The 18,676-nt window shown below is 39.2% G+C and overlaps 1 protein-coding gene across 1 annotated transcript in view; it reads right to left on the bottom strand.

Annotated features, from left to right (window-relative positions):
- The window catches only part of Vps35 (Vacuolar protein sorting 35), a 180,117-nt gene extending 175,402 nt beyond the window's left edge, over positions 1-4,715 (bottom strand). The window contains exons 1-2 of the mRNA XM_068226569.1: positions 4,704-4,715; positions 3,995-4,193 (exon numbers count right to left, since the gene is read on the bottom strand). Of these exons, the coding sequence (XP_068082670.1) occupies positions 3,995-4,193; positions 4,704-4,706 (202 nt within the window). The 5' untranslated portion in view covers positions 4,707-4,715. The remainder of the gene's footprint in view (positions 1-3,994; positions 4,194-4,703) is intronic.
- Between the last annotated feature and the right edge of the window lie 13,961 nt (positions 4,716-18,676).

Below are 18,676 nucleotides of genomic sequence, written 5' to 3'. Positions count from 1 at the left end.
CACTCCCGTTAGTAAAGTTCTACCGGAGTGAGGACACATGATGCGGATGATGGCAATTCATCGGCAGGGGGACATTTGGCCTTGAGTAGACCCGTTGGTGTTATTCAACAAGAGTAGGTTATATAACAGTACCTATATCAATGTGTTCTTTTTTCAGGTATGTTTCAGTGTTCTAAATTTTGTATTGATAGTGGGTTCGAGCCCCACTGTCGGCAGCCCTGAAGATGGTTTTCCGTGATTTCGCATTTTCACACCAGGCAAATGCTGGGGCTGTACCTTATAAGGCCATGGCCGCTTCCTTCCCATTCCTATACCTTTCCTATCCTCCCATCGTCGCAATAAGACCTATCTCTATAGGTGCGACGTAAAACAAATAGAAAAAAAAAAAAAAGTATTTCTCTTTCGATGGACTGAGAAAACTTAAAGATGATATTAATCAAATTAACACCGAAAAGATTTTAACAATTTGTTTAACGTCGCACCAACACAGATAGGTGTTATGGCAACAATGGGATAGGAAAGGGCTAGGAGTGGGAAGGAAGCGGCCGTGGCCTTAAGGTACAGCCCCAGCATTTGCCTGGTGTGAAAATGGTACACCATGGAAAACCATCTTCGGGGCTGCCAACAGTGGAGTTCGAACCCACTATCTCCTGGATGCAAGCTCACAGTGGCGGAGCCCTAACCGCACGGCCAACTCGCCCGGTACCGAAAAGAATGATGCTTGTTCTTTAAAGGGGCCTAACATCTAGGTCATCAGCCCTTAATGGTACAAAATGAGACAAAATGAAATGACAAATTAAAAGCCCAAAAACATCCACTGACCACAATTCAAAACGTGAAGACGGTGGGTGGGTGGGTGGGTGGGTGGGTGGGTGGGTGGACGGATGGTAATGAATTTTAAACGATCAGTGGAACCGACCCACAGTGCCTCACATACACAGAAGCCGGCATAGAACAGCAGTATATGTACAGACAAGAAAAGGTTCCACCTTATTGATAAGGTGGAACCTTTTCTTGTCTATACATACGTGAACTATCATTACGGAAATGAAACTAGTAAATCAAGAACAATAGTATTACTGACCAAGGGTCTGCTTCTATAGCACAATACTGAATCGATTATACTTTTAGTCGAAAGGGGTCCAAAATCCAAGTCAGCGGCCCCTCACAATGGTACTTATCGCTAGGAAAGTAGAACCTTGGTATTTGTCATGTTGCGGTACTAATCAAGAGTAGCTTAGACTCGCGGTATTCCACATATTTTGGTACTACTCACAGGTAATGAAATTCGCAGATGTATTACAGACCTATGCTGTTTTGAACATTGCGATGCCATTTAAAGGCAACGCAAACCTATGGTGTTCATCACATAAGGGTATACTAACAACAGGGACTCGTACTATCCCATGGTGTTCCTCATATAGTGGCTACTAATCACAGGCAAGCCAGAACCATGGGTTCCGTCATCACATGGTGTCGCTCATATAGTGCTACCAATCACAGGTACTGTAAAAGCCGTCGCGCTCTCGTTTGCTACTAATCACAAACCTATTTGGTACCCAACATAGTGGTACTACGCACAAGTAAAAGCGACCCATGGTGTTCCCCACGTAGAGGTACTAATCACAAGGAGTTTCATTGTTCTAATTTGATCATCCCGTGGTTGCCCCTTTTAATCGCCTCTTAAGACAGGCAGGGGATACTGTGGGTGAATTCTTCATCTGCATCCCCCACCCACAGGGGGTCCGAAAAGAATGGCTTCCTTCTTAACAAAAAGAGTAGGCTATGCCTTAACACCAGGTTTCACCCCCTCCCTACCTCATTACATCACATAACATGCAGTCATCAGCCTCAACATCCCAAGATAGCGGGTTCAAACCCAACAGAAGTAGTCTGATTTTTTAAAGGCAAAAAATGTCCATTCACCACTCCATGTCGTACGACGTCTACATGTAAAAGATCTCTGGTGACACATTTGGTGTTTACCCAACAAAATTCATTAAATCTCAGCCATAAATGCCCAAGACAGATTCGGCTTACTCTGCCATTTAGTAGGCCTAGAGTAAATCGGAACGTTAATATTGATGAGCAAGCAGCCAGACGGCGTCAAATCAAAACGCTTGCATGCTGTAGCCGAGGTATATGATTTTCATCATCATCATCATTATTATTATTATACTGGACATGTAACCCGGTAGCCATGAACATTAAGGTACTGAAGTCTAAATGGTCTGACACCATGGTTAGTCGGTTCGAATCCTGTTGGTTGAAAAAATTTTCAACATCAGAATATTGACCAGCAGGGTAGGAAAGGTGGTGTTATACAATTTGTAATCACTAGATTGTGTGCCAAAAGCCTGGATTGAATTCCAAACCTCTTTGCAGTGCTCACATTGAGTGAGAGTATATGACGCTACTGAAGGTGATTCGTCCGTTGGATGGGGACGTTAAGCCTTGAGCAGACCCCTTGGTGCTATTGGACAGGAATAGACTGTGCTGGAACCAGGTTTCACCCTCTCCTTTCCTACTATCATATATCACTTCTTTCATTTCATCTCATTAACTCTGACGAGGCTAATGTCATAAAGGGCATCACCTGCCATGGCAGATTCGTCTCACCTCATCGCCAACTCCATAGAGAAATGGGATAACGGTTGGACAAACAGTATTACACTGGACATACAGAAACACATATAGGCCTACTCGTGTTATGATTTTTGTCTCTGAGGCAAGGAGCAAGTAACTCCATGTCCAAAGATGATGCATACAGATAAAGGAAGATTGCAAACCACTTATCGCAGCCGATGCATTGTATCCAAGTAACTGGGCATTAGAACACACACATCTGAAATCATAAAATAATGATTAATGCAACAAATTCAACAGTGTGTTAATGAAGAATCATAAGCTAGAGAATAGTAAATATTTCTCAACACAGCCTTTTATGCTCCATTTCAGTTATTTTAAATATCTCTATTTTTGTTTTCTAAATATATTGTTATGTTCTAATAACTGTACATTTTTTTTTTTTTAAAGGCCATAATAGATATTGAAGTTTGCACATAAAGGAACTTCCATACAAAAATTTCTCTCTATATTCTAACACCATACCATTACTCAGCCTGGGTCCAATTCACAATTAGGCATTCTGAAAACCAGCTCTTAAGCAAAAGAACCACTCAGTTAAACCCTTCTCAAGAATATATCAAATCCTTAAACAGATGCCAAAAAACATTTAAAATACTGTTTTAAAATATGTAAAACATCTTAACAAAATAAAAATGCCCAAAATGGTACAATAAACATAACATATAAAATGCAATGCAATGGTTATGAAAATTAGGAGGCAGATATGCCATGAGTGGAGGATGTTTTGTGGGCATTCATTCCACAATCTTAAAGTAGTATCTGATCACAAAATACTTCTGTTAGCAAAAAATAAACTTTGGTGCAAGTGCACAGTCTTCATTATACAGACTACATCTGACAAAATATGGAGCTAGTGCTAATGCAAAATGTTAATCCAAGTTGATCTTTGACAAGAAAGGAGGTGTGAGGTTCACTTAGAAGTATGTTTCAAACTATCAAATTTTGGATGGTATTTTTTCCACACAGATCTTAACAAAAATATTTGTCAAATTCCTATTATCTTTCACTGTAATTGTACGGGAGTCCTTAATAAAAAATTTTAAAAACACTAGGGATAGCAAACAACAAAATACCAACTGCGTGCTAACTGTAGGTGCAGGGTCAAAGTATTTTAAAGTAAAGACATCCTATACATCAATCTATACAAAATAAATTAGTCCTTCAATAACCAGATACAGAAGAGGCAAAACAATTTCTTAACAACGATGTCTTTCTTCAACATCTGAACTATGTAACACGAACAACTAGCCTACTGCTGAAAAGAATATCAAAGATACAAACTTGAAATAAATTTATATCAAGTAGAGTGCAGTATGAAATCTAAATATTCACTTCAAAAGGATACAAAGTTCATAATAACTCTTTGGTGACAGGAGGGAGGTACGAAGCTCACCCAGCATGGTTGAAGCATGTTTCAAACCATCCATTAACTTTCCTTTATCTAAACATCGTTTCATTTGAAATGCCTGAGACTTGACAATATTCAGTGCCTCATCAAGGAGCTTTTCCTGCTCCTCGACAGGAGACAGCTGGGGTGTCATTGGCTGCAAAAGAAATATCACAAAATAACAATATAAAGTAGGGTACTGTACATACTTGTATAAATAGTTGTATGAGAAAAATAAAATTCACATTGAACAAACTAGTAAATGGAAACAGGGATCTTAGATAATCAAAGGTTACTTTTACCGAGGGCGGTGACCGTCTGTCACTCAAAGGAGTCAGGACTCTAGATAAATAAAGGTAAAGGTGGCAAGAGGTAAACTATAAACAACCAAACATATAGGACAACAGGAAAAATAAATGCGCTTCAGAAACCCATGATAAGTGTATAACATTCGGCCTTCCATTTGAAATCACCCTAGGCTGCATAATCAAATTCTGCATAACCTAACCTCTTTTTAAAATAATTATGAATGAAACTGAGAACGGCAAAACAATTTCTAAAGTAAAAAGCAAATTTTCACTACTATATATGATTAGCGACTATGATGAGAGCATCTGCGATTCTAAAGACGGCATAATATATTAAAACTAAATGAAAACTCCCCTACCATTTTCCTTCCATTAACTTTACCTACAGGACCAATACAGAACAACTACAGGATACGCATATGACGTTCGTAATATGGCGATGAGGCGTAACCATTGACAGAAAACAAATGAGTGTCACTATCACGTGCACACGTGCAAAGAGGATGTATAGATCACATGTTCAGTAGTATAAATTCGCATTGATAGGAAGAACTCAATTGGCTGTTAATTTCCCGAATTAAAGAGTATATGAAAGGCCAATGACCAGCTTCGGATTTGTAATGCAAGGGGATTATTAATTCGTTTCGTTCAGCTCTGTAAGAAACTGCGAAAAGTAAATTTACAAATATGCGCAAAACGTATATGTAATTGCTACGTACGGAGCTAATTCACGCCTCTCTCCGCCCCCAGTCCACAGTAAAGTACCTTGATCACCTTACTTTCCGCTCCCCAAAACTTTGAAAAGTCGTAATCTTCGTGGAAAGTTCATATGGTTCGTCGTCTCGCCGGCACCCATTATAGGCCCTACCAATCCTAACGTTTATACATTCCTCTCTTTCGAGGTCTAGCCTACCTCTCAACCAGTGGCGGCTCGTAGATTTCTCTTTTGGTAGGGTTGCAGCTAACTTTGCAATACGATTCATCTAAAGAACACACTTACATTATCCTTGCTATTTATTAAACTTTTGATGAATCAAACAGTACCGGTACGGTACCTACCGATTTCTAGTTTTCAAGTTTGCAATAAATTGTACCGGTACGGTACCGTACTTAATTTAACAAAGCTGTTTCTTTTTTCACTTTCACATTTACTTATACACAAAATCCATTCTCCTTTCTTTACAACAAATTTGTTAATCTCTCTGTTGTTGAAATTTATAATAGACCTACTGTCCATCAGATTCTTATTTTTACTAATCACTGCCAATGCTGAAAGTCGTTCTTCAAAATCAAAATCTCTTTATTTGCAAATGAGGTGTCTACCTCGGTGGCAAATGGTACACTAAAATACATTATTGTCAAGCACTAAATATTAAATTAACAAGAGAAGAAAATTTTCCTATAATATAATATTATACAATTTACGCTAACAATGTTTTCTATTAAACACACAGCTCATCCTTAATAAATTTATATTGTTTACAAAATTCTACTTATAATATCTCCTGTACTACTTACAAATATAGTCAACTGATATACAGTATGTGGAATTACTTCAAATGATACTATACAACTGGTATAAGATTAATATTTACATTGCATTTATTTATTTACTATTTTTTTTTTTACCCGTTCTGGATCCTAAGTAGCATAACGACCTGCTGCGTCTTAACCAGAGCCCCTTTTGCCACCACTTTTCAGAGTTCCTGAAGGGCCTTCACAGCTACTGTAGCGGTCCCAGGGCCCTCGAAGTCCCCACTGTACTTCACCCCTACAGGCAGTCCCCTACTTTGGCTGTCCAAACTCCTTAGACCAGGGGATGGAATTAATTTATTCACACACATTTTTTAAATTTACAATAACCTGCACTGGTCGAATGCCCTCTAACACTTCATTTTTTTTCTCTGTTTCTGTTTATTCTCTTCTTGAATATCTGTACAGATTTTGGAAAAGGATCAAACACTACCCCTGGTAAACTGTTCCACTCCTTCACACCCTTCCCAATGAATGAAAATTTACCCCAATCGCTTCTCCTAAAATTCCTTCTAATTTTATATTTGTGGTCAGTCCTACCGATATAATTATTTTCCAACTGAAGCCTCTCACGGATATCTCCCCAGGCTTCTTCTCTTGTATAGGCTCTATCAGTGGCGGCGCGTGACTTTCATCACTGGGGGTTCAAAAGAAGAAAAAATTGCTTCCCCCCCCAACCTCTCCTCTCCCCATCTCCGCCAGCTTCTCTTCCGTCGTGGGCCGTAACCTCCTAAACTAAGATGACATACGTTCTAGAAATGTGATCAAATACGAGAGGAGCAGAAAATACGGTAGGCCTACATGCCGAGTTTTACCACATGCAAAATAAGAAATAACTGCTTCATTGAAGTCCGCAGAGTCTCGAACAAAGTTCCTTTCAATTGACAACATAGCAAGAGCAATAAATTTATCCTCGGTCATTGTGCTGCGCTAGAAAGTCTTTATTCTCTTCAGGGTAGAGAAACACCTTCTGCTTCCGATGTCATGGGAATAGTAATAACTATATTTAAAAGTTTTCATTGGTATTGCCTTGCCGCTATTCTTTGCCTCAATGATTTTTGAGTTAAGTTTCTCTCCAAAAGGTAATTATTCCAAAGAAGGCAAATGAATAGGTGTTTAGTAAGTAATGATATATTTGGGACAAGATATTAATTGGAATTTGACAGTTTAATGTGACTTTTGGTAGTAACGATGCTTTTCAACACTAGCGCTAGTTACGTGCACTATTCTCTGTTGCCTAGTCAAATTCCCGTAAGGCCAACAGATGGCAGGCACATACCCCAACCCCAACAACACGACTAGCTAGTCTTGAGACAGTGGTCTATTGCGCATGCGTAAAGAACAGAGATCCGTTTCTGCGATATCCTGGTCTTGCCTTAGTGCTGGCATTCGTCCCCTTGCACCTCGCCACTCCCTTCGCCTATGTACGGACGGAGAGATCGCTTTTGCAAGAGGGTTCATTCCAGACAAGTATCCAGCCACAGACCTTGCGCAGCTCACATGAATTGAAAGCCAGTACGAGTATATTACGGATAGAGGGATTTAGCAAGAGCTTCGAGATTGACAAGGGAGTTGTAAAAATTACGTAGTTGAGTACAATTTGATATAAACTGGAGGTTCATTGCTCCATTGCGCTATACCAGAAACTGCCACTGGGCTCTATATAATCCTATAAGTCTAGTTTTCTCCCTTCTCTTACTTAAAGTTTCCCACCCAAGTTCCTTTAACATTTCTGATACACTACTCTTTCTCCTGAAATCCCCTGTTACAAATCTTGCTGCTTTCCTCTGCACACTATCTATTTCTTTTATTAGGTATTCTTGGTAAGGATCCCAAACACTGTTTGCATATTCCAATAATGGACGAACCTTACTCAAGTAACTTTTTTCTTTTAATTCTTTGTTGCATCCTTTAAGTAGCCTCATTATGACATGTAACGATCTGTATGCTTTCCCAACAATGTCATCAATATGACCCTTCCAGTGCAAATTACTTTCAAATCTCACACCTAAGTATTTGCACTTGCCATCTTTTGGGATAACTACCTCATCCAAAGCATATTCAAATTCAGTTTTAAAGCTCCTGTTTGTAAAAGTTGTAACAGTTGATTTGCCTCCATTAACCTTCATATTATTTTCTTCAACCCATTGTTGGTACTTTCAAGGTCCCTTTGTAATTCTGAACAATCCTCAATGTTGTTTATTTCCCTATAAACAATTATGTCATCTGCATACAATCTTATTTTTGATGTTATATTGTTCTTCTGAGATTGTACTTCTTAAACATTTTCACTCGTTTTAAAGTAGAGAAGCACCTTTGACATTCAGCCGTTGTCATGGACGTGGTCAGTATTATTCGGAGCAGAGTGAATACTTTTGTGCAGCATTCACTAACTCCAGTACCGGTACTCAACATTGTCTCGTACATCTTCGTAAGTCCTGAGAGCCTTCGGAAATCCTGTCTTTGATATAAAACAGTCAGTTCAGTCACCAGTCGCTCTTTGCACAAGAACGGGTAGTCTTCAATAGTGACATCGATCTCACTGAATGGAAAGTTGTGCGAGTCAGTAGATCCTTCAAAAAGAGATGCAATGAACAACTTTGCAGTGGAAAAATGCTTAGTGAAAGCAAATCTTTCTTTTGCCTGACAGGAAATCGTGTCACGTTCGTCTTTTACAATTATGTCCTCATTGTTTCCTTTCCTTTTCCTCACTGGAGGAGGGTTTTATTCAGGTTGGTCGACTAATAAAGGGATCCTGTTTCTCTCTATATTGACAGACTGGAGAAATTAATTCACTGCCTTACGAATACTCATTGAGTTAGCAAAACGATGTTGTAGCTGGCTATACAATATGTCCACATGAGACATGATGCAGTGGTAAAATGTAAGCCAGAAATTTAAGTCGAGATCATTTATCACGCATAAAAGCCTTGTGGCTGCTTGTACAGTTACTTTATTCCTGTTATTCTGAAGTTCCTGGAAGCACTCTTGAACCTCTTTATTTGGGCAGACTGTGTTAATGAGTCGGCTATTAAAATTTCACCTGGTATTACATCCGCGAGGGATCCTTTTAGTTATGCCATCCAACAGAGCTAACTGTGAAAATGATTTGGAAAAAAATGCTGTCTGCTGAAGAAAATTTGTGCTTGTCAATTCTGTGATGCGGCTTTCTCGATCATTAAATTTAATTGGTGCGCATGGCAATCACGAAAAAAAATGTGTATATTGGTAGGAATTTTTAACCCTTTCACTCTGGTGTAGTGAGTATGGTGGCGTGACCTTCTGGACGTGAACAGCGGGTGGTTAACTGAGCCCGCTGTACGGGACAATTGTCTCACATCGCTTTCCAGTCCGCAGTCGGCTCATGACGTGAGAAAAGGACAGATGGAGTTTTAAAGTATTTTATTTGTAATGCATATTCGGTGAAAGGCTCATGATTACATTTTTAGCGCTTTTCATCCTCCTCACACAGAAGAGTTATGATACGAGTGTTGAAAACAGCTAAAATAAAGTTAACATGCTAAACTTTCCACTAAACTTTGCAATCCGGAATTATCTGTGTCGAACTTATGTTTCTTCAGATTCAGGTGCTCCTTTTCCCAATTTAGTTTTCTACTCGTTGGTTCAGGCACCTGATCTTCATCCTCACCATCTTCATCTTCATTGAAGTAGGCCAACCTTTTAGACGACGAAGTGGTAACTGGAGTAGTAAACTTGCCTAAAGTAGATGTGTTTGAAGTCGTTCCATCATCAGAATCAGATGATAAATCAGTATCATCATCTTCTTCAAAGTCACAACCCAATATGGGGACAAGAGCTTCCTCCGCAGTATATCCTTCCTCCATCATCAGGCCTTTCACAATTTCAAAGCGATTGAAAGTTGAGTCAAGAAGCACAAGCACGTCAGCACAGGGGAGCGACTAGGTACAAAGTGAGTAGCATACCGGACACATTGCTTTCGTCTTTGAACTGGTTACCCCTGTCATCTGGTGATCATAACCATAACTACAAACTCCCAAGATAGCCATGAGAGACCTCCAAGGCTGAAGTTCCACAGCAGTCTATCGTAGTGAAACGGAAAAAAGCCGAAAGACATGCGACTTCTACAGCAGTCAACCAGCTATGAGGCATGGCTCCAGCGCGACTGCTACAGCAGTCCTCCGGGTGCGCGGCACAGCTCCCTCCCGACTGCTACAGCAGTCAACTGGAGTGAAAGGGTTAATTACAGTATGTACACCACCTTTATCACCACTTCACCGCCATCCCATCGTATATTTGTGCGAAAAGTTTATCAGTTTCGCCATTTAAAACAACATCTAACTGCTCTAAAATACACTGTGCAAGTCCTTCTGCATTCTGAGTTTCAGGATTAAAGAATCCTCAGAATCTCTCGTACACAACACCATCTACTTCATACTGGAAAACAAATTCCTATTGAGTAGGTTCAGAAACATCCGTCATATCATCCGATATTACAGCTAAATATTTTGTTCGTTTTATTTCACTACATATTTCCTCTTTACACACCTGAAGAATACATTCTAGAAGCTCATTCTAGATAACCTTGGGTGTTCCCCTAAAGACAATTGACTTCAATAAATGGGCTTTGAGAGAATCATCTAACTTCCCAGCAAAATCTAATGATCCTCGGAAAATACCGGGATTTGATGATTGATCACTCTCATCATGTCCTCGTAATGGAAGTCCAAATTTACCACAGTATTTTATACAGTCAATTATTTTTGAGAGTATTTCTTGGTTTTTATGCACTTTCTCATTATATCTGTTTGTTTCTTGTCTTAGGCCTAGTTTAGTTGTGAAGCAATGTTTATTGTTCCTAGCATACCTAAGTTAACCTCATTCTTGAGGTGTTTAGCTGATTAATTAATACTTTATTAACAGTACTACCATTTTATTGTTCATGGTTTTTAGCCTTTCCACCTAAATGCTTCAAATCTACCACTCCAGTTTTTGTCCAAGTTAAATCACCTCCAAACAACAAACACGGAAAGCAAAACAGAACATTTTTCTTGATGAAACCAGTTAACCACTTCCACTTCTTATACACTGAAGAATTAAACTTTCTCATGTATGTTTGTTTTCTACTTGACGAAGGTTGATACATAGACAAATCTGATGCAGGACAACTAGCATTCTTCATCTCATTCTTCTCAGCGAGCGTTAATTGTGAAAATGAAATGCCTTGTATATACCTAACACTATTCTTTTCCATGTCTATTCATAAAATGTTAACTACAATCAACTGTCTCCTTGAGGCATTGAAACTGGCAAATGCACACTGTACAGTTTATAAATACTGATTGTTAGAGGACACAACAAACATGACACACTACTTGCTCTTCGAGAATACTGCAACCACTTTGACTGGGAGCTGGTCATGCTGCAGTCCGGCTGGCAAGCCAACGCGCCCGACCCACTTTCCACTTCCTCCGTGCGCAGAGTGAACTGCGCAGCACGCGGGTAGGGCAAAGCCCGAATAGTGAGAATACCGCCTTGCTGCTAGATAGTGACAGTGTGTCACATACTCTTTGGAGTGCCACTGCACTCATCCTCTCTAGCCCTGGCAGATTTAGAATGAGTTACACTAGTTTAATACTTCAAAAGAAGTAAACATTTCGGATATGCAATTATATTTTTGTTCGCCTTCCCCAAGCACTCAGAGCGGCTTCACTCCTGCAGCCCTTATGGAGAAACCGCAACACTCTCAACTTCTCCTTATATCCCTGCTTCCCTACCACCAATCTTATCCTATTCCCTAAGACTGATACTTACATCTCCATGTCCTTGCCTTCCAGATTTCCACTATCACCAAACTCTTCCAGATTCTACTTAAATTCCCTTTGCACATTTCTTAATTCCCTACCCAATCTACAGGTCAGCTGTCATAAGAAATCAATGGTAGAGTGAACATCTACATAGGAGCGAGCTGTAAGTGGCGCAAGAAGCCACCGGTCGCTTGCAGCAAGAGTGTCACGCTCTGCGTGGCCGTGTCTCCTACAATGCAATCGTTCAGCATTTGATACCCCTCTCTTGCCCATGTGTTATCTGAATATACCCTTGTATGTATAACAGTGGTGTTTCCTAGGCCAGAAGTTCAGGTGTTGTTATAGATGAAATTAATGGATTAAATATAAGCCCACTCATTTCATCTCCACCCTCCCACCCACAATTTCTTTTACCAGATTATTCAGATTACCAAATGAAATAATGTAGTAGAAAGACATGAAGAAAAAATCTGTAGAGAATTACGCTTTTCTTTCAGAGGTGAAATACCGATATGTACTTCGACCATTTCAGTCACTTCACCACTGTAACATTTTATTTTTATTTTATTTTTTTGCTATTGTCTTTACGTCGCACCGACACAGGTAGGTCTTATGGCGACGATGGGGCAGGAAAGGGTTAGGACTGGGAAGGAAGCGGCCGTGGCCTTAATTAAGTTACAGCCCCAGCATTTGCCTGGTGTGAAAATGGGAAACCACGGAAAACCATCTTCAGGGCTGCCGACAGTGGGATTCTCCCGAATACTGGATACTGCCCGCAGTTAAGCGACTGCAGCTATTGAGCTCGGTTTGTAACATTTTATAAGTAGGCCCACGCTAATAATATAATATTGCAAAACTAAAGTACAGGAAATTAACTAAGCACCATCAGCAGCCCTGAAATTGGCTGAACATGGTCGACCATTGTTAATAACTTGTTTCTTTCACTATAAGAAAGTGGTCAAAAAAACTAATGTGCTTTTACTACACATATTAAAACATTCAAACCTCTGACTTGATTGCTAAAACAATAATACACTTGCGCTGAACTTGTAAACAAAACTCAACACAAAATTGGAAACTGAAACAATGCCCTGGTCAGTTTTAGCGAGCACGAGACAAGGGTAGTGAGAGCATATGCGCCCATACGCAATTTCAGGAAGCGTAGGTGCCGAGCCGTTGGAAACAGAACCAACACCTTGGTGGCGTGGCAGACTTGCAGATGATTCTGGACAGTGCTGAGGGTAACGACAGTATATGGAGCAGAACAATGAACAATAATGATAGAAAAACACACTGTAATATACCATTACATTTTAAAAATGAAATGAAGCAATTATTTTCTTTTGATTTTATTTGGATATTATAATAATTCTTATTATAATTTTGTGTGGCCATTTCTAGCCGGGTAAGGCAGACCCTCCAATGAGGGTGGGCGGCATCTGCCATGTGTAGGTAACTGCGTGTTATTGTGATGGAGGATAGTATTATGTGTGGTGTGTAAGTTGCAGGGATGTTGGGGACAGCACAAACACCCAGTCCCTGAGCCAAGGGAATTAACCATTTTGAGGTTAAAGTCTCCGACCTGGTCGGGAATCAAACCCAGGATCCTCTGGACCAAAGGCCAGCATGCTAAACATTTAGCCATGGAGCTGGACATTTGGGCATTGATACACAACTTACACACCCTGAGAAAATGCCACTGATGTGTAACTGTAAAACTGTGCTGATTATATATATATATACCATACTGATGTTCTCAATATCAACAGTCATTTTGTGCTGTTTATTATTTAATATAGAGCTCAGTGTACAGGGCGATCCATATAAATCTTTATAATTTAAACAACTTTTGAGCCAGTAATAGCAAAGAGCATAATAGCAATCCTGACTTTACGTCTGATCTTAGAGGTTTACAAGTAAATTATCCTTGATATCTTTGCCTGATCTTAGAGAATCAAACAAAAAAGGACAAGCCCACTTACATGGTATTCATAGATCTAGAAGAGGCATTCATTAATGTTGATTGGACCAAGCTATTTGAGATTCTGAAGGTGATCAGGATCAAATACCAAGAACAAAGAATTATCTACAATCTGGATAAGAATCAGTCTGGAGTGATAAGAATCGAGGGCTTTGAAAAAGAAGCAGCAATCCAGAAAGGAGTGAGGTAAGGCTGCAGTTTGTCCCCATCTTTTTCAATGTTAGGATATCAAAGAAAGAGTTTGGAAAGGGAATCACAACCCATGGGGAGGAAATTAAAACACTGAGATTTGCCAATGACAGTGTTATTGTACCTGAGACTGCAGAAGATCTGGAGAAATTGCTGAATGGTATGGACAAAACAAAAGTAATGGAGTTCAGTCAAATGAAGTTGGGTGATGCAGGAAATATTGGATTAAGGAAATGAAGTCTTAAAGGAAGTAGATGGGGTAGTAAAATAACTAACGATGGCAGAAGTAAGGAGGACATAAAATACAGACTAGCACAGGCAAGGAAGAGCTTTCTTAAGAAAAGAAATTTGCTCACTTGGAACATTGACACAGGAATTAGAAAGATGTTTTTTAAAGACTTTTGTCTGGTGTGGCACTGTACGGAAGTGAAACTTGTTAATTTAATATTTAGTGCTTGACAATAATGTATTTTAGTGTACCATTTGCCACTGAGGTAGACACCTCATTTGCAAATAAAGAGATTTTGATTTGATTTTGATAACTAGCTCAGAAAGAAAGAGAATAGAAGCTTTTGAAATGTGGTGTCACAGAAAAATGCTGAAAACGAGATAGATAGATCAAATCACGAATTAAGAGGTACTGAATCAAATTGGTGGGAGGAAATCGATTTGACTAAATTTGGCCAGAAGAAGATATGGAATGATAGGACACATTTTAAGACACCTAGGACTTGTGCAGTTGCTTTTCAATGGGAGTGTAGGCGGTAAGAGCGGTAGGGGAAGACCAAGGTATGAATATGACAAGTAGATTAGAGCAGATGTAAGATGCAGCAATTATGTAGAAATAAAAAGGTAAGCATAGGACAGGGTGGCATGGAAAGCTGCATCAAATGAGTCTATGGACTGATGAGTCAAATAACAACAACAAAAGCAAACATGTGCAATCTGTTCTGAATTACATAGTAAATGTGGGAGATTCCTGAGAGCTATTGTTTCCATGCGTGGTTCTTTCGACTCAGTTCCTGCACTGCATCCACTCTGTTGCTCGTAAGCCTGATTTCTATACAGCTCTCTGACATGCGCCATATGAGTAGTCTATCTCTTAGTTCAATGATTTCTATGGTGATTTCAGAAACCATCCTCGAAAATAATCTTCACTCATCCCAGGACTGTGCTTTCCACACTCACTCGGAGCAAGCCAGTTGTCTCCAGCTTTCTTGAAATTAAAATCCACAGCCTGTTTCCAGTCACTCAACCAGGTCAGGAATGTAATGAATGAAGCCCCCATCTAGTGACGAGGATCAGAATTGTGCCGGCTGCTGAAGCCTGTGCTCTCCTCTGGGACAATGATTAATAACTGACAGATGAAATCAAATGATATTGGAGAGTGTTGCTGGAATGAAAGATGACAGGGAAAACCAGAGTACACAGAGAAAAATCTGCCCCACCTTTGCTTTGCCCAGGACAAGTCTTATATAGAGTGACCGGGATTTGAACAACAGAACCCAGTGGTGAGAGTCCAGTGTGCTGCCGCCTCAGCCATGGAGGTTTTGTTTCCAACTTTCTTACCATCAGTAAAATTCTTGGCCTGATTGGAACATCATGCACATTGAATTCTCTTCGAATTGCCTTCTGTGTTCCAATGAAGGAATTTGTTTTTCAAAACATTTTCATAGTAAAACACACTATCGAAGAGAGTATTGCACATTCATATTGACTGCAAAACATTAGTTCACAATTAATAAGTAATCAACAATGCATGGTAGGGGTACCAATATATATTCTCCCAGAGTCACTGAGATCATTAAACTCAATTTCAAGTTTACACTAGCTTCTGGAGAGAAATTATTAATCATTAAAATTGTAAATGTTTATATGGATTGCCTTGTACATCTCTTTACAATATTAGAACACAACACTAGGTGTAAAAAGAAAAAAAAAATATATACAATGTCACCGTACGGTATAGGATGTTCCAAAAGTCCCATTACCCCCACCACTTTGGAGATATCCATGTAAAGAATTCTTTCAACAGCCTATGATGACAGGAGGGTGTACAGGTAACCACCATTTACTCCATGCTATCTGTGCACACCATCATTTTCATGGCACAGCACTAACTAAGGGGGGGGGGGGGGTTATAAGTTTTTAGTTTCCCAAGGGATATTTCTTAAGATTGACTAAATAACACACATATGCTTACTTTTAATGTGTTATCACCTAAGCCTCTGTTTGTACAGCTGATGATGACTGCAAAGCAGTTGAAACATGTGCCGTATTTGTTAATTTTCGTATAAATTTGCCAAAGGCAAAGAAAATAAAGTATCTATTAGATGGAAAAACATTATTGTGATTATCAGATTGACTTATCGATATGGATATGAAGTGGATAGTTTGCAATCCTGTGATAATGCGTTATGAGGATAATCAAACAGTAAGTCACCCACAATCGTTATCAAACAACCGAGCACCTCGAAGACACTCTTCAGAATGCATTTGCTTCCATCATGCCAGCAATGCTGCAGAGAATTTTACATCGCTCATGAAGGCGAATAATACTGTGCCATGAAAATGATGGCATGCACACAGATAGCCTGGAGTAAATGGTTGATACCTGTACACCATCCTCTCATCATATACACGCTGTTGAAAGAACACTCCACATGGATGTCTCCAAAGTGGGAGGGCAATGGAATTTTTGGAACAGTCTATATATGTTGTGTGTGTGTCCTGTACATAGGCTACATATTCCACGTCATTTCCTCCGATGGATGGGTTGGTTAATAAAGCTCCTGTCGCAAATTTTTTTTTTTTTTTTTTTTTACTTTACGTCGCACCGACACAGATAGGTCTTATGGCAATGCAAATTCTATTTGAGAAAAATAATAAGTGTTTGTAGTGTTTATGTGCTGATGATGACTCCAAGAGCCAAAACATATCCACTATATTTTCATAAATAATCTTTTCAGATTATAGTGTTGTGTATTGATTAGGTGGTTAAAACTATATATATTTTTCTCAAGTTATATATAGTCAATAAGGACCAATATGAATACGATTACTTGTAATCAATTTAATTTCCTCCTCAACGGGCAAGTTGGTTGTGTGGTTAGAGGCGCACATCTGTGAGCTTGCATCCGGGAGATAGTGGGTTCGAACCCCACTGTTGGCAGCCCTGAAGATTGTTTTCCTTGTTTTCTCATTTTCACAGCAGGCATATGCTGGGGCTGTACCTTAATTAAGGCCATGCCCACTTCCTTCATACTAGTAGGGCTTTCCCGTCCCATCGTCACCATAAGACCTATCCGTGTCGATGCAACGTAAAACAAATTGTAAAAGAAAAATACAATTTCCTTGTTTCTGTGTTCTGTCTTATCATATCTTTATATCTGAGCCACGATTATCCTCCAGGTCTCTCAATTTCAAGCTGTAGCTCACACGGATACACTCCATGAGCTATTCTTTCTGCACTCTTCTTTACATTTACTATACCAAAATGTCTGTTCTTTCTCCAGCTTACCCCAGATATTTCTGTTATCTTGAAATGCACTGGTACCTTCTCTTCTAAGAACGTCATTTCTCTTGCACACACAGCGAAAACCGTCACTTCGATTGAGCACGTTTCGAAGTTCCCTTTTTACACTGACGCCAACTATTCCATGTGATTGTTGTGATGATGATGATGATGCTTGTTGTTGAAAGGGGCCTAACATCGAAGGTCATCGGCCCCATGTGATTGTTGTGCTTAAAGTTCAACACTTCTCATAATTTCAATACTTGCATGAATTTCGAAGCTAGCAGCTTCTACACGAGTAATTGCACTTGATATAATTCCAAAGATCGACTTAATATATGCCAGACTTTCTGACAAACTGTTCGAAAACAATTCCTGCTCAATCTTGATAGAAGAGGCAGAGTATTCCACTTGTATTAACTACAGATGTGATATGGAAAAGCGGTTTTGTGAATACTAGTTCTCATTCGGTAAGTTGGCGATGTTTTTGCACAGCTACAGCTGTCGCCAAAACGCCGAAATATGACCTTTCTACGAAAATATGACCTAATGACAGAAAAATAGCCAAAATATGCATTTATATGACAAATAAAAATTACTTAATTGTGACGATAAACACCTGATTTGCACCGAAATCCAATCGGGAAAGAAAAACAAGACAAAGGAAAAAATATGGCTCTGAGACTCAGCCAACAGAAGGACGGCTACCAACACAACAGTAGATAGCAAATGACAGCTTTGAACGAACATAGAACATTTTCCAGTATCTACTGACATTTCCTGACAAGGTCTCAGGCAATAATATTGCCTACCGGTGCAATAATTCAACTCATGCTTCAGTTTCACCTTATGCTCACGATTTCATCAGCGGCCTTCAACATGTTGTATTTATGGCATTAATTTTTGTGCTTGTGTTTCACGACCTCATGTCGTTGGCATTATGTCATTGTTTAAAATTGTTAGTGGAATACCAAAGTGACAAACGATTTTAATTAGATTTTTCAATGGAATAAGTTTTACTCTCTGACAAAATAGTTTATGGTTTTATCATTGACATGTTTGTATAATGTATCATTTTTCACATTTTTATGTACTAATTTTAGTAACTGGCTAAACTTCTAGCTTCCATATTAATATAAGGTATATTCTTGAAGATTGTTTTTGGGCTGAAGATGCCCTAAATTGAGGGCAAAACATGTCCCATTTAACTGATAGTCTGTTTATGTAATCACTATAAGTGGAAATTAAAGTATTGAATAGGTGGATTAAAGAACACCTTTATTATTTTCGAACTGTAAATTTTCAATATGGACCAAAAATGAGATTTAT

This window comes from Anabrus simplex, chromosome 3, assembly GCF_040414725.1.
Source record: "Anabrus simplex isolate iqAnaSimp1 chromosome 3, ASM4041472v1, whole genome shotgun sequence".
NCBI classification, from domain to species: Eukaryota; Metazoa; Arthropoda; class Insecta; order Orthoptera; family Tettigoniidae; genus Anabrus; species Anabrus simplex.
Note: the sequence above shows the minus strand (reverse complement) of the source record. Positions and strands in the feature narration are given on the sequence as shown.